At 41.0% G+C, this 25,735-nt stretch overlaps 1 protein-coding gene across 4 annotated transcripts in view; it reads right to left on the bottom strand.

Annotated features, from left to right (window-relative positions):
• Positions 1-497: 497 nt before the first annotated feature.
• Positions 498-25,735, bottom strand: part of RAPH1 (Ras association (RalGDS/AF-6) and pleckstrin homology domains 1) — a 158,097-nt gene continuing 132,859 nt past the window's right edge. For all 4 annotated transcript variants that reach the window (XM_054044186.1, XM_054044189.1, XM_054044187.1 and 1 more), the window contains 6 exons: positions 25,377-25,520; positions 23,380-23,490; positions 18,321-18,419; positions 17,019-17,139; positions 15,842-15,984; positions 498-10,446 (listed from right to left, as the gene is read on the bottom strand). In XM_054044186.1, the coding sequence (XP_053900161.1) occupies positions 8,494-10,446; positions 15,842-15,984; positions 17,019-17,139; positions 18,321-18,419; positions 23,380-23,490; positions 25,377-25,520 (2,571 nt within the window). In that variant the 3' untranslated portion in view covers positions 498-8,493. The remainder of the gene's footprint in view (positions 10,447-15,841; positions 15,985-17,018; positions 17,140-18,320; positions 18,420-23,379; positions 23,491-25,376; positions 25,521-25,735) is intronic.

The following is a 25,735-nucleotide window of genomic DNA, read 5'->3' as shown; positions in this document are numbered from 1 at the left end:
TAGACACTCTATTCATTTGGTTCTGGTAGAGCAGGCTGCCTAACATAATGCCCACCAGAGCTTAAGGCCCGGAGCCTGCTTCAACACAATATGCTAACTGCCTATTCATTAGCATTTTGTCCTCATATTTACATCATTTTAGTTTATACAAGTGTGTAAATACACTATACTGTACATAGAAAACCTATTCAAATACATACAAAACAAGCTGAACTTTAAATCAATGCAGGTTACTTTAAAAATCTTATTAAATACTTCAGATCTGTTTAGCCCACACCAGGTTGTGTTTGTGGCTTTCCTATGTAACCAATGTATTTCTAGGAAGCTGACAAGAATGAACCTGTGTTTTAGGCCTTAGTTAGTTTCAGAACAGACCAGAGAATTTAGTTTATACTTCCAGAACCTGCTAGTCCCATGAAAGCCTTCACTCCAGCAAGGCACATTATAATCTCATGAAAAAATAAAATGGGAAGACAGGGAAAATAAAACAGAAAGCATTAAATTTAACTACATCTTTATTGAATTGTGCATATTCTATTGTATAATGAGCTATAGTGGGTACTTTATAATGCAGTATTTCTTTTGTCCTCTCCCATGCTTAAAAAAGTATATTTATACATATATTTATATATATTTATAACATGGCAAAGCTCCCCCCAGCCTGAAATTGTCAAGAGTTTAAAAGAGCCTTGTTTTTTGTTTTGCGAGAGGGGAGGGGGAGCAGTCCCATTCAAAGATAAAATGTGCAATTTTTTTTAAAGCAGTAAACATATGAATGTATTTACAGCACACGCTTGCTGCACAGACAAATCATTGTAATATCTTCTTACATGTGCATCTCCACTATTATAAAGGACACCATCAGTGGCTGCTAACAGTTAGTGTAAGCCGTGAAACAAGCAGTGATGTTCCAGTTAATGCTTGTTCCGTGGCAGTTCAACAGACAAGAGTTACAACTTATGAAGAAGCAGACAGGAAAACCAACCCCATACCTCCCCTACAGTCAAACCCCAGAAGTGTTGAAGCCCACAGTTTTGCGCCCTTTCTCACACTGTCAAATGCTGTGTCTTGCACATGCAACATTGACTGAATTCTTTTCAGTCAGTTTCCAGTTTGACGTCTATGTCAGGGGCGTGTGGACCAGAGGTTGAATTTCCAGAGGGGTTCGCACCTACATTTGAAGTTTTTCAGGGGTCCGCAAATGAAGAAAGGTTGAAAACTACTGGTCTAGATAATTATTACACTACAAATGTGCAACAGCATCTACTCCACAGGGCCACAAGCTGCCACCTCTTGCAAAATACCTGCCTTAGCTCTTCATGCTGTACATTGGCACCTGCTGACCTCTTTAATTTCGCTGCACCCCAACTCCAACATGCTCATTCTCAAGAACCAAGAAAGCAGATAACGGCTACATCTTTGGTAGACAGCAGTGTAATCACAAAGAAGTGCAGCTAGGGCAGTGGTGGATAAAAGACTCATGGTAGAGGACAAGGTCAATTCTCATGCCTTCTGAAAGTATACTCAGGACTTAAAACACCTGGCAGAAGCACTGTTGCATCCACCATGCCGCTGAGATTGTAGTCCCAAAAAGGGGTTTTAAATTTTATACTAGTAGTTCCTTATTTCAGGAACACTATTTGCAAGTCATTCATTAGTTATTCTGGTACTGCACCCCCCCAAAGCAAGGCAGGAATGTGTGTGTGGGTAAGTGACAGTCTTTCTGCCCAGCTGCATCTCCTCTCAAGCGCCATACACAGGCCTGATAGGTGCTAAACACCCACAACATCCATTCACTCCACCTCCAACCCCAGAATTAGGGCCTGTGTGAATCCAGGTGGACCATTACTGGCTCCATTCTCTGTGGTGTTTTTTTATTTAAATATACAAGGAAGAAAGTACTAAATACCGTACTTATTTTCTCTTCAAAGCTTAACTAAGATTGTAATTCATGAGATGTAACCATCAGCAGAACCCTTTGCTCTCAGCACCACAACTTGGTATCGGAATGCTTTGCTGGTTCTCCCCCTGCCCCCAAATGAAGAGACTTGAAAGGGAAATGGCAAGTCACTTTACAACAAGAATGCCGATGTTATAAATAAAAGCTTTACAGACAGGAATCTTCAGGGCTTAAACATTTCAAAGGAAACAGAAATAACATTTCCCCTGAAGTGTTTGCCACCCATCTGCTCTACAGCATCCTCCTAATCTGAGAGAACCAGGAACTGAAAATGAGTCTAAAGAGAAGTATATGAGACTATTTTCACTGTCCAGCCTGAGGGAAATCGCCCCCCCCCCCCAAATAAAATAAAAAGCGACGTAAACTATTTAAAATCATTTCAATGTTAATATGCTAGAGTATTAGTAACAGTAGAGGAACACTGCCTAAATTACTAACATGTACCCTTCAAAGAAGAAAAAAAATGGACAGATTATTTGGGTCTTTATCTCAGGTTATGGCTGGCTGTTGAATTAGAATTCATAGTGTCAAAACTTTGAATAGCTGAGATTTCAGCAAATTCAGTTTTATGGAAAAGGAAAACCTGCATGCTGAACATTTGTGAAGTTGCAAAAAAGATTTAGAGTGAGTTGCAACAACTCCAATGCAAATTTATAAACTAGTGTTCTTGGATTTAATTTTCAGTAGCGCTAATAGCTAGACTGGAACGTATTATGGCCAATTTCACACAGAACTCCAGCTCAAATGGGAGTTTTGCTCCATCAAGGACCAACAGACTTCTTCCCTATAAAACCAACCCTGCAAGCTGATACTCATCTACCACGGAACATACCATGGTGATCAGCTAGTCTGACCTCCTGCATAGCATGGGCCCTAAGACGTCCCTGAATTAATGCCTGTTTGAACAAGAGCCTACAAATATAAAACATTCTGTTCTGAGTCACCCCATTGCAAATCCAGAGCAACGGCATTGATTTCAGTGGAGGTATTCTGGATGGAGTGGTTGTATCACGCAATAGTCATTTAGATTCCTATATGTTAGGGCTGTATAAAAAACAAACTAACAAGATAGTGTCAGCTTAAGCTGCATGAAAAACAATTTCACCTTGTCGCCCGCTAATGTAATAGGGCTCTTCACAGTTTTCTGTAACAAGTGGAAAAAATCATTTTTTCCTTCTAGTGCTGAACCTGCACTTTCACTTCTCTTCTAATGGAAGAAAATAGTTTCAACCCAGACTGAGGATGACTGTTCTTGGATTGAATTTAACCCCTGGGCACTGAGGTAAAAAGATGAAAATAGCTTCTTACTGTGCAATGCTAGAACATCCAAGCTCTAGACACTAAAGTCATTTCAAAACTACACTTGGCTGAGAACTGTTTACATTCCTTTTTCTCTGTTCTGAACCTAGTGGACAGTCTGCTTTTTTCTGCGCTGCGCTACAAACAGAGATCGTTCTCTCTGGGCACATTATGGAGGTGCTCTCTAGCTTTGCAGACCTGCACATATTCAGTGCAGTAAGTTGACATATTTGCTACATTCAGAGCTCAAATGTCCATCCGTGACAAAACAACAGTGTTTTACAAGCACAACATTACCAAGGACACCGCGCTTGTGTTTGGATGATCAATGCTCTCCACTTTCATGTTAAAGGGCAATGTGCTCCTACTTGCTAGAGGACATCAGCAAAACACGTCAGCTATTCCTCCAATTTACATATAAACTCATCCTGGAAAGTGTGTACTTCCACACTAAGCTATTTTAAAACACCTGCATTTCAATCACTCACACAATAACTTATGATCTTTATTCAGAGGTGATCAACTACATGTTAAAAGTACTTTTTGTAATTAATTGACAGTCTATGAAATTAAGCCTGGTTGGTCTTTCTAAAGGAACTGAGTCCCAGCAAAATATACCACAGGACTAACTATGGCTCCTGCTGCAATTAAAACGGAGGCAGAAATGCCCCTTTAGCTGGATGGTCACAGGTGCTCCCAAGGAGAAGCAGCACCAGGATAACTTTCTCCCAGGTGAGCACTGGGATGGGCCAACTCTGTGTTTTGGAGTCATCGTAATTTACCCTGAAGTGGCTCCCTGGTTTCTGGTCCTCCACTGTTTCTGTTTCAGTACACACTTGGCTTTGCTTTTTACTTTCTTCTGACTGAAGATGTTTGGATTGAATGAATTCTGCCCCCTTCTACTAGGCTGTGGCACTTAGCAACTAGTGGTTGCTACTTGCTCAGACATTAGAAGGGATAACCAAACTTGGCTCCAGTTCTTCCTATTGCTCGTTTTACAGAGCTGTTCCCTAGTCCTCTTCTCTTTCCCCCACTTACTCTCTGACCTCATCAATTCTCACAATACTTATTCTGATGCCTCAGACTTGCCATTTAGCCCCAGAGTTCCACCTTGTCCCAAACATAAGAGAAATCTAGTGGCCTGTGACTGTGTTATGTGTTCATGTCACTCTACCTCCTTCACTCAGCGATTTCTTCCTGCCTAGTTTGTATTTTTCAGTACTGGCATCAGTCAGCTAACCTAAAGCATCACTGCCTGGCCTTGCTGTATTGAAAGCACCTCTCTCCTGTCTTGGCTGGCTTATGTTTAGCAAAGTGCTCTGAAAAACACACTCCTTTTATTCTCACATCAATTCTAGTCCCTCAGGCACCTGCAACTCCAAGCACCTTGCAGACCCATCAGTGTTTCCTGATTAAAGGTGAAAAAATGTTTTTTAAATAAAAAGCTTCAGATTCTAAATCATTGACAATGTACACAGGCTGACTAGAATAGTCACATTTTCTTACATGGATGTCATTTTCTCTTGTGCTTCCATACTAGGATCTATCGTAGGGCTTGTGTTTCTCCTACAAGACTTGTGAAAATACTGTTTTACATATTCAAACATTAATTAATCCCCACAACACCCCAGTGAGGTAGATCGGAGTTATCCCCATTTTCCAGATGGGAAAATAGGTATAGAGAACATCACAACAGGCTAAGGAATGCAGCTCTGGGATCAGCTGCTCTTGCAAGAGAAAAAAAGCACTCTGAGTGGAGGTCCTAGCAAGTGGCAAATATTTGTTTAAAAGTAATTTAAACTACACCTGTATTTTGTTAATAATATGGGATCAAACCGTCTGCTCCGTTGGTCTAAAGTATGGCTGGTCAGCTCCAAGGTGCTATGCTGACTAAATCCAATTTATGGTCAATATTCTTTGCAGAAACTACTTTCTCACTACGAGAGAGAGAGAGGAAGCAAAGAGGTTAAAAGAGAGGGAAGAAATGAGGCAATTTCCAAATCAATGAGCAGGGAGAAAATTACTTGCAAACAAGGCTTATACATTTGAATACTAGAACAGAACAGCAAATAAGCTGGAAAAGCAGTTGCCATCAGGATTCTCAAGGTTTGCAATGGCAAGCAGGTTATTTAATTTTTGCCACCCTGTGGTCTAGTTTCAGTACACTTCGTTGAGAGCATTGCAGCCAGTTTTTACGACTTAGCTTGTACCAACACTGGACTGGGGACAGACACTAGCAAAGACTACAGTACCTTGAAGAAGAGTTTTGACAAGAACACAAACGCTAAAAAATAAGAGGTGGGAAAACCAGAACTCAAGGAGAAGCTTCAACCCTCCCCCCCCCCCTGCAGGGACCCTATTTTAAAAGAGCACTGCATCTTTTGGTTTATATAACTCATGCAGGTACAGAAATAAAATACATGGGAACTGTGGACATTCACTGCGTTAACATTTCTTCAAAGACACAAAAGGTTGTCGGATTGCCCAAAGCTAACAAATAACAAAAAGATTGAGTTCCTGTTCCACTCACTCTTTTTGCTGCCAATATGGAGTTCTGTTTTCTGACTTCCAGCAAACTGTTCAGTGGCCTGTATTAGTGAGCACACATTCAAGATCCCATGGGAAACAAATATTAGACAAATGAACCTGATCATAGGAAACAGAGAACAATTCTCATCTGCCTTTGAAGAAATTGCATTTAAGACATTCCTCTGCCATAATTACGAACAAGTGCAGATCCCAGAGGCACCTACATCAAATGAATAAAAGGGAGAATGATAGGGCTGACATGCACCAGTGGAGTTATGGGGGAGGGGAGGAGGATGAAGATAAAAGAATCAACTAACGGATTTAGCTCCCAGAGAACATGGGTGCATGCTGGCAGTGATCAGTAGGTAAACTTATCAATAAAAACGACGAGGCTAGAATTCCTATCTGTGCACCTGTAACTCCACTGGAAGGCGCGAGATCGAGGGCCAGCATACAGTACAAGCAGCATCAGGAACAATGTAGAAAATTACAGCACCCATTACTTGTAGCATAGTTCAACCATCTTGTTACTAAGACACTAATCAACTAACTGAGCATGCTTAAAATCAACAATGCCAATGCTTTTAAGGACACTTTATAAGCACAAAAATAGTAGAAATAAAACTTTTGTGAACAGTTTGAAAGATACAAAAAAGTGCCTTTCCACAGCAGTGCTTTAAAAATGCACACAATGGTATATTCTTATTGCTCAAATAAACTACTCTAAAATATTACAACGATTTCCTGGAGGTGCTGAAGCAGATTCAAAATCATATGAAACAAGTCAGCAGAGACAGCACCGCTCATTTTTTCCTAATCAAACACTCGTTTCCTCACGTGGATTATTATTATACTTTTAAAAAGGGGGAACGCTGTAACGATGCTTCTCACATTGACAAGCCCAAATGGCAAATATTCTCTCTGATCAAATATTAGTTTCTACTTTATCAACGCACGTGATCTATCGTAGCATTGCTTGTGATTTCTGGGCTGCTTTCTTGGTTTCTTGTTTTAGAAAAAAAAGTAAGAGCATTTAGAATTTATTTTTGAAGGAAAAAAAAAAAATCTGACCACCCCAATCTTGATAGTGTCCCTTTAGTGATCAGGGAAATTCACACAAACGAGCATGTTAAGGTACAGCGCTAATATTGGAGTTATTTTACAACATACACTGTACTGCACATACACGAGATGCAAGATCGCTTATACTAACTATACTATCATATCACAATGTCCGATACCCAGGTAAGACTGCACAATCAAAAACTAGCAGATTACAAGAAAAAGGATTCTATTATTTTGATCTTACGGTTGTAATCAGCAATAAATAAATAACAAATCAAATAAAGTATTCTATTTCCACCTAATAAGGCCCCTGATGATGTAACTGGATTCCTAACAGATTTTATCAGCTCCCAAATTATATATTTTTTCAGTCATCTTCCATGACTGCCAGAAGTGCAATTTGTTAATTAATAGGCTTATGCATTTGTTGCCGTCTCAAAAGGTCAAAGAAAACAGGTTCCCAGCTATTTGTGGACCGAAATTACCACTCCCATCCCTCCCTCCCCAAATGAAAGCTTCTAGCTCACAGCTGGCAAATTACACACAATGCTTCCTCAAGGGTTCTCAGCCATTTTTTGTAAAGATAATTCATCTCTTCAGGCACAGATAAGGTGAGCATCTATATATGGTGTGTGCATGTGGCAGAAAGTATTACTGAATACAGAAACATACCTGTATTTTCACATGTACTGATGATGTATCACATAACAGATCGTTAAGCCTCCCAGTGTGTCAAAGTAAGGAATTGTGGCTACCAGACTTCTTACCACATTAGAATGTGTATGGGATTGGAATAATATATATGTATCCCACTTACTGTATGGACAAGGAACTTGGAGCTGTGAGTGGTTTTCAACTATTTGGAGGGGGAGGCTCTTTATAGTATAAATATATTTCACTCCAGCCCATTATATATAACTTACATTTTGAGCAAAAAAAAAAAAAAAAAAAAAAAAAAAAAAAAAGTATTTATTTTCAGTAGTATTACGACCAGAATGTTTTGGTATGTTGTGTCTGTATTTTCAATCAATTGAAAATGTACAGATACTGACAGAATGCTTCAGTTCTGTACCATTTACCCGTCACAAACTGCCAAAAGATGCTTTTTTGATTTAAAGTGCCCCCTACATCTTCATCTTCATGTAAAGGTTTGACTGGTTAGAGTCCAATTCCGAGTAATATATACGTCAGTGGACTGAAACAATAAATACAGAGCTACAAAAACATTCTGGTTATCTTCTATAACTGCGACGTAATATATCACAATCTATTATATAACTACATTTATAATACATGCACAAACTTATCTCACATGGACAGACACTACAAAAAAATTCTTTTTTTTTCTTAAATGCAGAAAAAAGTAAGAAAGGTTTTTTGGTCCAATCCATATGAAGGATAAAAGAAATTGCAAGGGAGAGGACAATGCCCCTCCACACCCTTGAAATAGTCAAACCCAAACCCTCCAACTTTTTGGACTAGTTCTGAAGGGGAATGCATACAGTTACCCTTAGTGACAGTGGGAGACCACGTCTTCCTCATGTTATCGCACAAGTCACATGTTCTCTCTCCACACAAAGTACAGATTTGCTGATTGTAGAACTGACTGAAAGTCACGCAAAATAGAGTTCACCTAGTGATTACCAGTCCCTAGACAGCTTGGTGTTCTGATCCCTTTTGGGGGGAGCAGGCGGTGGCCCCCTCCGCAACGTTGCATAGCCTGATATATGACTGCCTCCATAGCTGCCAGTCTTTTGCTGGTCTGCAAGCAGTTCCGGTGGGGGTGGAGGCAAGGCCATGTCATCCATCGTGGCAGTCGGCTCTGTTCTGGACACACGGGAAGAAGAGAGAGAGCCATGCCGAGTGATGGACTTCCGCTGCAGAGTCCTGTTTAGGTCTGCCAGGAAGCCAGGCTGAACACTAAGGCTGGACTTGGGCGAGGTGGGCACTTGTGGACTGACCGGCCCCTGTGATTCCATGATTTCTGCCTGCGTAAGCCGGGTGCTGTCATTCCGCTTGGGACGTGTGGGCGGAGGGGCTTTTTTCACTGATGATTTAGACCAGGGCTGAGGCTGCGGATTAACAACAGCAACTTTTGGAGAGGTGCTACCTGAAAACACGGATGGGATCTCTACTGGTGGTAAAGGCAGATCTATTTCTGGTGGAGGTGGTGGAAAGTCTGAATCGGATGGAGGAGAAGGAAATTCTACCATGGGATCCTTCCCAGACACTCCTACTGCAGGTACCTTTGCTGAAATACCTCCTTGCTGAAGAACTATAGGCAGATTCACCCCAGAAAGATTTAGCTTTCCTGGCTTTGGAGGAGCTGCAGGAGGAGGTGGAGGCTCCTTGGAAGGAGATCCTGAAGGCTCTGGTGGATGTGCAAATTTGCTGACAAGGCTGTCCACCGAAGGTCTCTTAGATTCATGATACTCAGCAGAGCTGCTGGATTTGATGCTAGAGTTTCGTTGAGGTGTTGGAGGTGGTTTCTTCCCTCCAGGACTTGAGGTCTTGCTGGCCTTTTTGACTGGAGATCCCGCCTTGTCCAGGGTAGGAGAAGCTGCAGAGGGAGCTGGGGAAGGTGGCGGAGGAAACACTAAGCTGCTCTCAGGTGGAGGAGGAGGAAAATCAGGAGATGGAGCAGAGGTGGGCTGCCACTTGGGCTTTGCTTTCACTGCTGGGGGAGACTGTGGTGCCCCACTTACTGGGACAGGCTTTAAAGGCTGAGGCTCTGTGGCTGGAGGGGTCGGGGGAGGTGGAAACTGACTGGCTATCTGCTTCACAACAGATGGCACAGGAGACTGAGGGGATGGGGGAGGTTTAACAGAGAAACTCTGCTGTTTTGGTAAGGTGGGTGGGGGAGTAGGCCCTGGAGGAACAGGTGCTGGTGGAGGAACTTGGGAAGCTGTGAAATTTGGCTGCTTTTTTATTGCAGGAGGAGGGGGAATGGGCCCGGGTGGCGGGATGTTGGTCACGATGGGCGATGCTGCCTTTGCACTTGCCTGCGTGGGGACAGGTAGGAGGGGTTTAGGAGGGGCTGGTGGGGGAGGTGCTGCAGGCACAGGGGGAGGAAGAGGGGATGGTGATGACACAGCCACTGGAGTAACGTTCTGTGGAACCTGATGGATTTTGAGAGGGGGTGGTGGTGGGGTGAATGGTGGCACTGACGGGGTACAGGGGGCTGGTTTCAGCTGTGCCATAGCTGATCCGGGGGTAGGTGGAGGAGGAGGTGGGGGAGGAGGGGGAGCCACCAGCATGGGCAGTTTTCCCAGCGCTGGGGGTGGTGGCATTTGCTGGGTGATGGGGGGAGGTTTAAAGAGAGGCCCAGCATGCTGGGAGGCATTCTGCAGCCTCGTGATCGTGCTGTACTTGACAAACAGGGGGGCTGCTGAGCCGGTCGAAGGCGTAGACTGGCTGGGAAGAGGCGGTGGTGGTGGCGGAGGAGGGGGTGGAGGAGGTGGGGGTGGTGGCGGTGGGGGTGGTGGAAGGGGAGGCGATGGCTGAGAAGCTGTGTATGGGGTAGCCACTTTAATTTGTGGGGACATGGCAGGTGCAAGTGAAGTGAAGGGTCGGCTCACAGACTCCATTTTGGCCTAAAAGACAGGGAGTTAAACAAACAAAAAAAAACAAAAACAAAAAAAAAGAGAAAGAGAGAGATTAAGAGAGGGTATAAAGGCAAGTTCTAAATGTCTTTGTCATTGAAAAAGTAAGATGCAGACTACAGCATGCAGGAAACGTAAGCACAATGATGCAGCACAAGGAAATTCTGAACAATTCTGGACAAGATGGAGGAACTAGAGTGCGCTCATGGAGGGAGTGGGGTGGAGATGGGGTCTCACAAGTATAGAGTCCTAGGTTTACTCAACTATATGCCTGAACAATAGGAGGAGATGGATTGGAGCTGAAGTTTTCTGATCAGATAGCAGTTCAAGGAGGCGGCAGGTGCATTGTGTTTGGGTGTTGAGCACATACAGAAGTGAGGCACGAACCCGTGAAGATTCCTGGGGGCAGACCTGTGTGCCCATGCAGAATCCCAGTAATGTTCATGGGATTCCAGATGGGTAAGGGATGTACCCAGGGAGATCCCCTTGCAGAGAGCCCTTAGAGAGGAAGCCATGCAGAGTAAGAGACACGGCAGATGGCCGTTCAGGTCCGTAAGACTGAATTTGGACCAGGCTGATGCTAGGCCTTCAAGAGCACCTGTCTTTCCACGATCTCGACCAGCATTAGGAAGGGCTATTATTTTATGCTAGCTGTGGTGATGGCATTATGCTGCTAATGTTTTGATACATGGAAGCCTGAAAATATTCTGAGAAGTGTGCAGGACACTATAGGAACTAGCTCCACACGCTGGTACATCGAGACATTTTCATCCAACATGCACTCAAGTTCAACAATGCAGAGAGAAAAGGGGAATTTTATGGAAAAATCCTCAAACATTCAGTATAAAATAATAATAAAAATTGATACACAAAAACTGTATTGGTAAAGAAGAGCTAGACATGCAACTGAATGTAAGAGAGAGAGAGCAGGGATGAAAAGAAATGGGTTGAGAGAGGAAGGAATACTGCATTCTACAGTCCAGCCAATTCATTTGGTTTTATTCAGTAGCATTAGGGTTAAAGTTTTTTAAATTGTAAATCTAAATTTCTGTTAAAGATTAGAGAACACAATTATATTTACTCCTAAGGTTTAACAACACCACATCCTCCTTATAACATGGTCCCCCTTTGAGCCAAGCAGTGAGTTTCATGATGATTGTAATAGAAAGCCTACTTAGTAACTGATGCCAAAAACAGCTTACTAGAATGGACAGCCACAGTTACTAAACATTTTATTAGGACACATTTTGTCAGTGCCACTGTATATTATGTATCAGAGGGGTAGCTGTGTTAGTCTGGATCTGTAAAAGCAGCAGAGAGTCCTGTGGCACCTTATAGACTAACAGACTTATAGGACCATGAGCTTCTTGAGTAAATACCCACTTCTTCGGATGCATCCGAAGGCTCATGCTCCTATACGCCTGTTAGTCTATAAGTCTTCGCTGCTTTTACTATATATTATATATGACTAGGTAACTTATATGAAAGGATTTGCATATCAGTTTGTTATAAGGGTCAATACATGGATAGTACTATATCAACTCTTCATTTGACTGGGAGAAAACTGAAATATTAACTTATAATGAAATAGATAAGACAAATAGAATAACTTATAATGAACGTGGAGTGTACCTCTATTTGTCAAATTAAGCTAGTAAGGCAAGGAATTGGACAAAACCCTGGAGCAATTCAACAGGTTAAAAAAAAAAGATTAAGATTTCTTAAAAGGGTTAGTCTGCAAGATTCTGGTAATGTCACTCAGGTTAATGTGCTTTCAAAACAGCCCCTGACCTTAATTCTGCCCTGTATAAGGCATGCCGGGCACGCAGACCTTAGCTGTGTTGGGCTTCACGTTTGACACCTGAGACAGTAAGGCAACAGGAGAAACACAAGGAGCATCAAACACAAAGAGGGTGACAGAAGCGTAACAAGCACGCATCAGGGCATGGCAGAGTTTGCAAAGATTGGGAATTAAAGACTGCATGCGAGGGTGTTCTGTGACCCACTTTGTCTTGTCGTTTAAAAACCACATTCTGAACTCTCACTTTGACTCTTCTTTTGTATTGCCATCGTGGCTATATTTAAAATTGGAGAGCTGCTCATAAACTAAGTAAATAAAAAGATCAACCTAAAAAACACTATTTGGTGTCCTTTACTGTACTGACCTGAACTGGTTAATAAAATATTATTTGGCAGATATACAAGTCTAATTATTCAAAAATACAGAGTCATTCATTTGCTCCAACTGTATTGTCGAAGAGCAATCTTTTTATAAGCAATTAGATTACCATATGGTTTTTGAACATGCTTTTAAAACTTTAAGATATAATTAAGCATGAAGAATTTTGCCTGGCATCTAGGAGGGCGATTTTTGCACAAAGCAATAAACACATGGAATATTGAGGAAAGGACAAAGAATGTCTCTGAACTCTAAAAAAAAATGCACAATGATTTGTAACAAATTACGAAAGTGTGTTCAGTGAAATTTGGTTTAGAAAGGCCTAGAAGATAATTAATTCTGTGTTTGATTTTTTTTTCTTCTCTGAGGCAGTTAAAACTAGCTTATATTTGCAGTTGTTAATTCACAATGGTGAGGTGTATCTTTAGGAATATTTAGAAAATACACCAATGCTATTTATAAGGAGAGAGCAGCTAGTAAACACTTTGTATATGGAATAGCTACACTATTGTTAAAGCATTTTTTTGGTATGCAGAATTACTCTATATGCATGGATCTGGGATATCACAGCACACTGACAAAATACACAAGAACAGCTTCCCTTGTTCCATACAGTGTGTTAATGCCTTTATTAGTGTTTCCTTTTCTGGGACCCCTCCAAGACATTTTTTGACCTAAAGGATTCTCACTATTCCCTGTCCCTTTACTATTCACAATCTGAAACTTGCATTATGATTCTCCTTCTGCTCAATGGCCAGACTCCCTCTGAGGCTCCTCAGTGTTTTGTCTGACTGAAAGGTAACCAAGCAATGAAAGGCCTTCTTCCAGCAGAGGACCTAGGAATGAGAGACCAAGCACAAGTCCCATAATGATCCGACTCTGGGCTACAACTTGACTGTCAAGCCAAGCCTCCATTCTGAAACTTTTCAGCTTGCTTGGTTTCCTTTAAAAGCTGCAAACATATTGTGTGGACACTATGATAAACACTCTGGCACTGCTGGAGTCTAGCCAGTCAATGATCTGCTTTTACCAGGAATGTTTCAATGTGATTCTAACTGCCTCATCACAACACCAACATTTCAGTGACAATATTCTTCCTCCCCCCAATATATCTTAATTCTTATTATCTCCTTAATTCTTGGAGCTCTGGTATTACTGAGGTCAGAGACCCAGGCAGGACCAAAATTAGGTACTATAGGCAGAAGTGATTGTTGCATTTAAGGTTATAACTCAATCCTTCAGTTGTAACCCCTTACACTTAACTTTTTCAAAAATGTACTTTTGAGATAAAACATCACATACTTTGCATAAGTGCAAAGGTCAACTCTGGAAATTTTTAGGGCAATCCATTCACCTGTGTTGGGCAAGTGTGGGAGAAATACAATCTTTCTTGTTTGAAAAAAAGTTGTTCCACTTTTTGTTGCAGACAAGTAGCTTCAATTGCTGAATTATAAAACTTCAGTCTTTGTACATGGATAGCCCTCAATAAGGAACAGTCTAAAAAATGTGTTTTAAAAATTGCTTTAATCAGATATAGTATAAATTCTCTTAGGTTTTGGGCACTATGGAGTTGTAAAAATACAGCATCACGAGTCCACTGTGCTCCAAGAAAATTAAATGCAAAAAACTTTAGTGCAGTAGGAAGGTTTTTCAGGTTTAAAAAAAAAAAAAAAAAAATCAGGAAATGAAAAGTTACAGTTCTCACAGCAACATTATCTCACCCACATTGCTGTACCAATTCAAATTTTCAAGGGCAAATGCACTTTTGCACATGCCCAAAACCTGATTAGATTATGCATGTCAGGATCACAAGCATGGATTGGTACATGGCACACAAATGATCAGCTCTTGTGCACTTTTAAAAGTTGGTCCACAGTATGCAGAATTTGTTACTACTAGACTCAGTACTGAGTGATTAGATTTATACAAAAAATAACCCTTCCCATCAAAGACTCTAGATGCTCCGATAAATTATGAAAATGTAAAAGGTATGTGCAGGGTAGATGAGTTAACATTGCTTAGAGAACTATAACTTGTATGTTGCTTAACTTCTGCATATTTGAATTTGCATCAACTTATTTTCTTCATGTAGTTATATATTCCACAACCTCACATCACCACTGGAGGACAAAGTGAGATCTGTATGCTTTTTCTTTAAAGCATGTTCCAATTTTAAAAATGTTGTCTTTTGTCAAATGAATTCAGTGTCTATAACAGATGCAAGATTGACAGCACGGAAGGAAGTAGACAGAAGCATCTCTCACATTGTCCTGCCAATATACTTCAACTCTGACCTGACACTGTTAATTCAGATTCTGTGCCTGTTCAGCACCTGGGCATCGATGCCAAGACTGCCAACAAAGTCATTCAAAGTTGCAATTTTTGTGGTGTGTTATGTTGTTCACGAGAAATTGCATTAATGACTTATTTCACAATGGAGGTGTATATTACTAACCCAGAGCAGACCTGAGCTGAAATCCTTTATACCCAATTACTAACAACACGAGGCATCTGCTCTCCTCTCACTACCCAATTACTACTTCTGTTTCATACTTTGTCTACAGCATATTAAAACTTACTACTTCAATTTTCATGGAACCCAGATAAAAGCACCTAGGGGAATACCACTGGAGCAGATTTCAAAACAGGCTCATGTGTCTGTCTGCTCCTAGCGCCACCTCTTGGTTGTTCTCAGCCTCACAATGGAAGGACATGACTCGTCTCTTAAGTAAAGAGATCTTCCTGAAAGCATTTCATTCAACTTTTTGGCAGTTAATATTTTTGCTTGGCCTTTTTTTAAACACTATTCAGTAGAATTTTTAAGCCATGGCTGTTAGGGTGACCAGCTGTCCCAATTTTATAGGGACAGTCCCGATATTTGGGGCTTTTTCTTATATAGGCGCCTATTACCGCCCACCACCTGTGCTGATTTTTCACACTTGCTATCTGGTCACCCTAACAATGTCTGACACCTAATAATTGAAAATGGCTACAAAACCCCTCACGTATAAAACCTGACAGGACGCTCAAGAGGTGACTTATTACCCCGGAGAAAGCTACATCTGAAAAAAATTATAATGCAGTATGTTGAAAAGGTGGAGTAAAAAGAGAAGAGAATCCCAGTAAAGATACAGATGAGAAGAGATGTCACTCTGTTTCGTACATTTTGTGGGGGTGTTGATTCTCATGCTAAAGTCTTCTTGTTACCTTGCTGGACTCTTCCAGCTGAGTGCCTCGCTTCCAGGCCTCAGAGAAGATAGAGCTGACAATACTTTGGGAACGGACATGGCCAGTTGGTTGGGTGTCAGAAACTCCACTGTCAGATTGATTAGAGTGATTTGACTGAGACTCTGTTTAAAAAATATGAAACACAGGAAAAAGTTCATTTTTATCAAAGTCAGTCAATGAGTTTGTAATGTGACACTTTCATGAGTGACACTTGCTAGGCACAGAGGTGACAGGCTAATTTCATGCCTGCTAAAACACATTATCTCACCAAAGGACATTATTTCCAATAAAATACTTAGCTCATGGTCAGACACACTGGAAAATTGCTGGTCTGAAACACCCCCCGTCACACACATCCAAAAATACCAAACAAACCCCGACAATCACACCTGCAACCTTGTGAAGATAGCAGCTTATCAGTTCCCAGGCCTTGCAGAAGCTTCTGCTCACGTTGCCTAGCCCAAGGATGCCATGAAGTCACAAGAGTTGTAACTTAGTCCTGGTGACTCACCAGATAGCTTTGCAATGCCCTGTCCATGCAAACATAACCATTCTACAAATAAATTGTTTTCAGTAGAACTATGCTTGACTACCCATTGCAGGCTCAAACCCAATTCCATACCGTTGTAAATTAGCTGTAAACAATGAGGTAGAGGTGCAAATTGTTAACTAATTTTTGAACAGCTATTTGTCTTAAAAATGAACTTGTCACAGGACTGGGACCAATGTTTTAAAAAGTGTGTGTGTGAACAGGTTTGTGGTGTTTCTGCCTTTGGGTAGAGACTATTTTTCATGTATTTATCCCACCAAAGCAGTTTAAAAACTATACACATCGCCACTCATCATGAAACACAAGCCTGGGATGTAATTTTTAAATTGGCGAGGACACGTATGAGGCATTTGAAAGGATATTTCCTTTCCTCAGTTTCAGATCAATTCTCTTTTTGGCTGTGAATGAGAAAAGGACATTCTATTAATATCAGTCACAACTAGTAAAGAACAGAATAGAATGAATTGCTTTTTGAGATTAAAGACAGCCTAGAAGTACTGGAAATAACTAGTCAAATTCACTAGTCTTTTCTGGAGTTTTCAAATGGTTTCCGAAGCAAACGGTATTTAACAGTATTTCCATTATGGGTCAGGCTATTAGAGTTACCTGGTAAACTGGAAGAGCTTGATCCTGACTTGATACTGGAGCTTGACAAGGAAGTCCAGTCATATGCTGACTCTGTCCTCTTCAGGGCTTCCTGGTAGTTCACATACAGTTGCTTCCCATACTAAACAAAGAGAGGAACAATAAAATTAACAACTGTTTAGACTGTGCCTGTTTCAGCTGGTTGATTTATGTTCCAAGCTTCTTTTGCCCACTGTTTCTTTCAGACATGATGAGCAGCAGTCTCTCCGCAGAGGTACTTAGGCAGTCTGATTATTTTTCAGTAGAGGTCGTGTTTTTCATTTAGTTTAAGAACAGTCACATTGTCTTTTTTCTCTTTTATTATCTAATTGCTTAGAGAACTAGAAACAACCTGGTTATCCTGGAGAAGAAAATGTCAAACTATCTGATAACATGCCAGTGCAATAAAATCATCTACATAATCCATTGAGACAAGGTGCTGGTTCTAAGGGCACATCTACACTACCCGCCGGATCGGCAGGTAGCGATCTATCTATCGGGGATCGATTTATTGCGTGTAGTGTAGACACGATAAATCGATCTCCGATTGCTCTCCCATTGACTGCTGAACTCCAGCAATGCGAGAGGCGGAAGCAAAATCGACGGGGGAGCCGCGGCCGTTGATCCAGCGCTGCGAGGATGCAGAGTAAGTAATTTTAATTCGATCTAGGATACGTCTACTTCAGCTACGCTATTCTCATAGCTGAAGTTGCGTATCTGAGATCGATCTCCCCCCACCCCAGTGTAGACCAGGCCTAAGTAATCATTACCTCAACTACTAAGTCTCTATTTTTGATATAGCCACCTTTCTCAGATCCATTTATGAGTTAGCCCAAAATGAGTCAGCACAGCTAAAAACTAACAGTGATGTCCCATGTCTAGTGGGACTTTACTGTGAGATCAGAGAGCAGGAAGAGAGAGAATAAGGGGCAGAAAAATTTGTATAAGCACCTAAAGCAGGAATTCTGGTAAAGAAACATTTATACTGTTGATAGACTTCAAAAAGAAATATGTACGAAAACTATCGTGGAGCTTCAAGTTCAGAATGGCTAGATATAGGGAAGTATATAAACAGATAACATGCATTGTCTTGATAATTGTTTCAAACAAGTAATATCTGACCCATAGCTGATTACCTTCTTGATTAGTTAATTTTAGGTCAGTCTTCTCGCTCTCCCCTCACTGACACATCATCTGTATCAGTAAGTTACTATATAGGTAACACTATTAAATAGCACTACATTGCAAGAATGGAAGAGGAATAAAATGATTCAGAGTAGTTACCTTAGCAATACGAATGCCATTTATCCACTGGTGTAGAGTTCTCACGTCATCACAGCAGAGATATTTGATATACTGAGACTTCTTCTGAATCTGAGGGTGCTATAGAAAGAACATTTAGTCTATCAATATTTTAATCTAAAGAACATTAAGAAGAAGAATTAAAGAGTTAAAAAATGCTATTCTTGAAGAGTGGGCTTCAAAACACTTATTCAATCCCTGGCATTTCTACTTTCAAATCCAGTGGAAAATTAAAGCAGGAAATGCAAGAAAAACATTCAGCTGTCAAGGTTCAAATCAGGACTTCCTAACTGTTGAAACTGTGAAATCATTAAAGATGGGATATATGCAGTTGGTAGGGTGGGGTGTTGCAGAAAAAAAAATTACTTGCCACCCAAAGTGGCAACATGGGGACTGTCTGGCCAGCACCCATTTCAGGTTTGCAATACCATAAAGGGGCTGTTCTTACAGAGTTTTGGTGTAGGAGCTAGTCTGTCCCCTTAGAATCGTTGGAGGTGGTCATGCACTGACTTGGAATGGTCAGAAAATTTCCACTTTCTAGAAGCTGCAGGAGGGGGAAGATGGTTCTCTCTGATGCGGTGGAAAAGAAAGGATTAATCCATTTGATCTTTACCAACACATGCATCGTTGAAGGAGATGGGAAGAAGAAAGCTAATAATCCACCTTTCTATACTGCCAAAACCAGGCTTTGAAAAAACAAACCCGCACTAGCTTTTTCCACCTCTAACTGTCTAGAGAGTGGAAGAACAGGGTTTGGTCACTGGTTGGCACGATTACTTTTATTAACAGTTTAGCACAGTTACTTTTATTAATATTTTAAATACAAAAGCCTGTAAGATGAAAACTAACTAATATTTCTGCTTCAGACAAACTACTTGCCATTCCCTCCTCCCCCCCACAGAAAAGAAACACAACTCTGCACAGTTTATTTAGAAAAATATTCTATTTCAAATTCAGTCTTTGACACAGATTCAAATAAGAGCAGTATATTTGTTTTTTTCAAATTCTGATGATGGAAGCCACTTTGGCTGGAATACTTGGTCATTTCCCGTTCAGTTTGTAAGAGTTATGCGTCTCACAGCTGCCAGTATCTCTATTAATTCCTTCAACAGATTACGGTTCAGTTATACAAAGGTTTGCTGGAGGATTCAAAATATCCCCATTTTCTTTAAGGTTATCTCTTACATACGTCCAAGATCTTTTAACTCCTTTTGAGAACACTTGCTCACACTATATATTCCAATGAACACTGTTGTTTGTGTCTCATTTTGAGTATTTGTGAAATGTGAGACTAAGATATATATCACTTCAGGTGCAGAACATACAATTGGTCTCATTCTGCTGTTGAATCATTAAGCACTCCAGTTTTTACTAATCTTACTATCGATTCCTTTAGCCTATGTGTAGTACAGAGGAAAAAAAAAAAAAAAAAAAAAAACCACACCCCTGTACAGCTCTGCTCAGAATGGAGGCATAGAAAAGTTGAATGACTTGCCCAAGATTATGTAGAAACTTAGAAGAAGACACAAAAATAGAACCCTGAGTGCTGATTCCAGTTCTCTGTCCCAACAGCTGATCTAAAAAAATTTCTGAACTTTCTGTCTCAAATTGTACCATAGCTAAAAAGAAGTTCTCCCTAAAATCTAAACTTCAGGATCAAAGCATTAATGTTATAACTTGGCATACAAAAGCAACAGCCCACATTTGAGGGCAGATTCTGCCACCCCTAGTACTTTTCTAAATCACTGAAACTACTTGTGCAAGGTTCACACATGAGTAAGAGGGGCAGAATCTGGATCTTAATGATCAAGATTTGACTGCTTTGGTAGAACGTGTGCAATCTGGGTTTTTTTCTTTCAAACTGCCTGAATGTAAGTAGCACAAAATTGAATAGCTATAAATAAACCTTCAGTCTGTGAAACACTGCTTCACACTGCTGGAATGTAGGTGAGAGAAGGCCCAACACTACTTAAAATCTCACGTTAACTGTCTGGTGATATACCAACACCATATTTCACTTACACCTCAAAAAACACTATAAAAATTAGACCAGCTAACCCCATCACATGCATTTACTTTAACAACTCACTGCAATTCTCTAAAAGTAATGGGAAATTTTTGATTTGTTAAAATTTGTGTTAAGATTTTTTCTATGGCTCCACTTACACTCAGAATGGTAAGAAAACAATTTTAATAAATTTATTCCAGTAAGATTTGGCCCAGTACACTGGCTGGCCAAGAAGTTATAGAAAACAGCTCAATGAGAGCCACATCTGAATCATGTAGACAGGAAATGACTACCGCTATGATTATGTCACTGAGGTCAAAGAAGTCAGGGAATCTGTGACTTCCAGCGACCTCCGTGACATTTTCTACCCCGGGGCTGGATCTCCCAGGTGGCCCCCCCACAGCTCCCAACCCCTGCCCTGGTGGGGGGTCCTGCAGCTCCCAGTTGCAGTGGGGGATCCCCGCCCCATAGCTGCCCCGGCGCAGCAGGGAGACCCTGAAGTTCCCAGCCGCAGCAGGCAGCGGGGTGACCCCCTGGAGCTCCCGGGGGAGGGTTCTCACAGTAGCCCAGGTCCTGCAGGCAGAAGAGGCTCACACTCGCTGCAGGTGGAGGGAACCCCCTGAAGCTCCCTGCCGGCCTGGGCAGTTGGGGCCCCCCCTAGAGCTGCTTGGCCACTGTGCAGGGGGAGATCCCGGAGATCCCACAAATTGCAGCAGCGGGGGACCCCGGAGCCCCAGCAGGTTTGGGTGTTGTACCTGCCTCCCTATCCATTTTGACAGGGATATTTTTAGTGGAAGTTAGGGACAGGTCACGGGCATCCATGAATTTTTGTTTATTGCCTGTGACCTGTCCATGGCTTTACCAAGAATATCTGTGACAAAATCTTAACCTTAGAAATGACACACTGGAAACGCAGGCATGATCTGTACTTGCCTTGATACTCTGCATTCTGGAAATCAATTTACATCAAATAATCTATAAATATCCACAAGTACTTAAATCTCTGCTTTTAATTGCTCTCAATTATCTGCAGAGGAATCATGTGCCAATAACTTAAGAGGACGTGAAAAAGAATTTTCAGGTTAGATTTTAACTAATGTTTCTTAACCCAAATATGAAGTAAGTATTTGTACCTCTAACTGTGCACAAATATATGATAAAGTGTCTCATGGAAGGATATCATCTTTCCATAAAGTTTGTGGACATGCACTAGAATAACTGACACGTCTGCTGTTTGGTCATCGCATATGCAATGAAATGTGAGATGTGACTGATGACAGAAAACAAGTAACCGTACTCCTGTTAAAGGGGAACAATACCCATTATCCCAGGAGTGGTGCCAGAGTTTTTGCCGCCCTAGGCGGCAGCGCTCCTCTGAGCATTCGGCAGCAGGGGTCCTTCCGCTCCGCGTCTTCAGGGCACTTCGGCGGCGGGTCCCGGAGCGAGTGAAGGACCCGCCGTCGAATTTCCGCCGAAGACCCAGAGCGGAAGGACCTCCTGCTGCCGAATTTCCGCTGAGGACGGCAAAATGCTGCCCCCCAAATCCTGCCGCCCTAGGCAACCGCCTAGGGTCGCCTAGTGGAAGCGCCGGCCCTGCATTATCCTCATCCAAGCACCATTTTTAAGTTCACGAAGAAACATTTCTTACCATGATCACTCAGTGAAAAACTGTTTCAAAATAATTTTGAGTCTACCACTGCCAACACCATTTCTAACATAAAAATATGGGAGTTGAATGGAATAGATCCGAAGAAAGCCTGGCACACCTTAAAGACACCTGACAGCATTTCAGCTATTAACTCTGTGGTTTAAGATCAGAGCTTTAACTAAAATGTTGCAATTGGGCAACTGCTTTAACCACATTTGTTTCCTTTACTACGTGCCCCCATTTGCATTCCCCTATATGAATTTTTCAAATCAGATCCTTCTCTGGCATGCAGTGTTCCTAAAGAACACATAAATAACTCATCTTTGAGTTTTTTGTAAAAAGGACGTTAGGCTGGTGTATACATTGCAAACTTTACCCTTTAGGTTTAAGGTAGTTTAATCTATGAAAAAGCTTATGATACTATTGAAGGTTTCTAAGGACGTTTCCCTCCTACACAAAAATGAGCAAAATCAATGTCACTGCAGCTTCTGAAACAGCCACAGCCTAAGCACATTCTCTCCTAGCCCATAGGCCCAGGGTAGGTGTAAATATGGCCATCACCATGGGTATGAAATGAGCCCCAACAAGAAAAGGGATAGGTATTCTTGGGACAAAATGCTCCAGTCCATGTCCCCTCCTGCCTATCAGCATCCTGGAAAGCTTTTCCCTTTCCCCAAACACATGGCAGCATGATACCTCACTGGCCACCTGACTCCTGGCAGCATTATAACCGTGTAACCACTCTGTGCGGGACAGAGGAGAACACATTGTGGGACCTTTTGTTTCAAGCATTTTTATTTTTTTTTATTGCAATTGTCAGTGGGAACATATTATTTAACGTAATACTTTCTAAGCTCCTTCTCGGCCCTTTTGTATGTGTGTAGATCATTTATAGAGAGGAATCAGCCAGCTATGTGGGGGTGGGGAACAGCAAAGACCTCTGCAGCTAGTTCTCCCTTCTGCATTGCTCCACTGTTGCACTTTATCCCACTCTGTTCCATGTACTAGGAGGTAGCATAACACACAATAGAAATGTATTTTTCAATGTATTTAATGAGAATATCACTTGCTCTAGGTTTTCTAGAAATGTGGTATCTTTAAACAGACTGAATTTTTTCATAATTAAAGTTGTATTCCTGACTGAAAACTCTTGGTTAATTTTCCATTAGTTACAGCATTGTGGAAAGCACGCTCTGCATTACAGCCTATCTCAGCATCCATTAACTTTCTGTATTAATTCCTCTTACCTCGTCACAACTAGAACCTAGTTAGAAGAATCTAGCTGTTGGAGGACTCTAGACAAAAGTAGCATGTATTTAAAATTCCTAGAGCACCTTTATACTTGCTCTGTTTGGTAAAACACTTAAAAACATATAACAAGTTACCTTCAGCACTAAACAGTAATCTGTAGGTGCTTTGTACTTGTTCCGATAGTCCTGTCCGTAGTAAACATTGACATGATCTAGCTGAAGAAAGCACACCAGATCTCGCGAGACCTATTAAACACACAAATATTCAGTTATGAAAAATTAATAAGGAAAATCAAAGCCACAATGAAAAACTTTGATTTAAACACTGCCAGCTCTTCACTCCTAGGCCTGATCTACACACAAAGTTGCACCAATTTAACTAGCAGTGCAATGTTTCTCCAATTTTGTTGAACTGGGGGCAACTATGTGTGAGGACACTCTTACTTTGGTTCAAGTTGGCAAGCTAAGCCAACGCAAGCATGTGCCCACATGTAAAGTTGCACTGGTCTAACTAAAATGAGCCAGTTGAATTGTGGGTGTAGGCAACCACTTAGACTGGAACAACAAAGAGCAAAGCACATTAGTCCGAGTGGATGCACCAGTTCCAAGAAGCTACATTAACAAACAGTTAGAACTGAACTAAAACAAGAAATCGGTGCTACTGAAATTCAGTAACCGCTAATTTTCCAAGGACAAAATCCCTGTATCTGAATTTTAACCAATAAGAAGTCTAAAAAGTGAAGAATTACGTATCACAGATGGAGGAAAATACTACAGTTATCTGAAATAACTTGCCAGCACGTTCCAAAATGTTTAAGATGTTTCTTATTCCAGTCACATGAAAAAACAGTATTGTTAATTAAAATGTTGAATGAATCATTAAGACTAACAAACAATATGCCAAGTGGAATAGGTCTATACAGCAAATCCTTGCATAAGGTTTTATTTTTTTTAACTAGGATATGCTTTTTCAAATCTGTGTATTTTTTGCACATTATTAGTTCAAAAATTATTTGTTTGTTTCTTTTGACAGTATTATATTCCAGGCCACCACTGAAACCTAAAATGAGCAGAGGGTCAACAGGAAAAGTCACATGGGGAACTCTTCAGCAGCTGCCGGTAATATAAGCATTCATTCAGAACCTCACTGTTTTAAGATTTCATATTCAAGTATTTCTGATTGTAAGGTACACCCTTTTTACATGGTGTCTTATATGTAGCTTGTCTAATGAAATGGAAAGCCTCAAAGAGGAAGACTAATATTTGAAATTTACTTAGTTCTATGGGGAGCCAATGTACTGATCAGAACAGAACACTGGGCTGGGGTTTATTTGCTTTTGGTGACCAGCTGTTAGGAGGTGAGCTGCTGTGTTTTGGACCAGCCATTTCCAGGTACAATGAGTTGCAGCAAATCAGCCTGGAAGTCACAAAGTCAACAATCAGTGCAGCAATTTTCTATTTTTCCTCCAGTATAGTATGATGTCAACATAGAAAACAAAGTTGTAGAAATCATGCAGAAAAGGTATGATCTACATTGATTCCAGAAACTATGGTTGAAAATAGACTAAAAAGAAACCCTTGAATATGAACTACTCAAAACAGTGCCATTTGGTAGTCTGAATGACTCAAACTTTCCCTGGCACATATTAGTCAGGGACACACTAAAACTTGTAGTGTCACTTAGTCCTTCACCTGTGAAAAAGGTCTATGGGATTAGGCAGGAGAAAAGAAATCAAACTGCCCTGACTGTACATACACACACTCTTTTTAGGAGAACTATTCTACTCTGAACAAACGTATGCTGAGCTCTTCCAAATGGAAGATCCTTGTGATCTCAATTTTGAATTGGGGGTCAGATTGTTTTACATCAAATCCTTCTTGAATAAATTATTGTTCATTTATATTTTAAAGCTATGTTTTTAATTGATGGATTGTAATGATAATCTAAGCAAGAGCATAGTGCAGCCAAAATTCTGAAGTAATATTCAAGGCTCCTTTTACCCATACACATTGAAATTATCAAGAGGATGTTCATTTTGCTTGAGTTTTTCGTTCATTACCAGACGGCAGGTTGAAATTAGACAATCACTCTTAAGAGCTATATTTTATAAAAGTAAAACTAAAGAAGACACCTTTGCTTTTCCTTTAGGGACATAGTAGATTCCAGAAGCTCGCAAAAGAAAATAACGCTTCTTCCAAGACTTCTTGCCATCATCTTTCAGCCACAGGACTCCCTCTATTTCTGGCACAGTTACAGAACTGCCACAAAAACATTCCTAGAGAGAGCCAATGGCAGTATAGAAAAAAAGAGAACATATAAAAACATATTAATATTTTAAAATGATGAACTGGACTGGGTTTAGAAGCCTGGGGGTTGAAGTCCTTTATTCATCTAGAGAATATACACCTCTACCCCGAAATAACACTGTCCTCGGGAGCCAGAAAATCTTACCGCGTTATATCGAATTTGCTTTGATCTGCCGGAATGCAC

The sequence above is a fragment of the Malaclemys terrapin genome, chromosome 11 (assembly GCF_027887155.1).
Source record: "Malaclemys terrapin pileata isolate rMalTer1 chromosome 11, rMalTer1.hap1, whole genome shotgun sequence".
NCBI classification, from domain to species: domain Eukaryota; kingdom Metazoa; phylum Chordata; order Testudines; family Emydidae; genus Malaclemys; species Malaclemys terrapin.
Note: the sequence above shows the minus strand (reverse complement) of the source record. Positions and strands in the feature narration are given on the sequence as shown.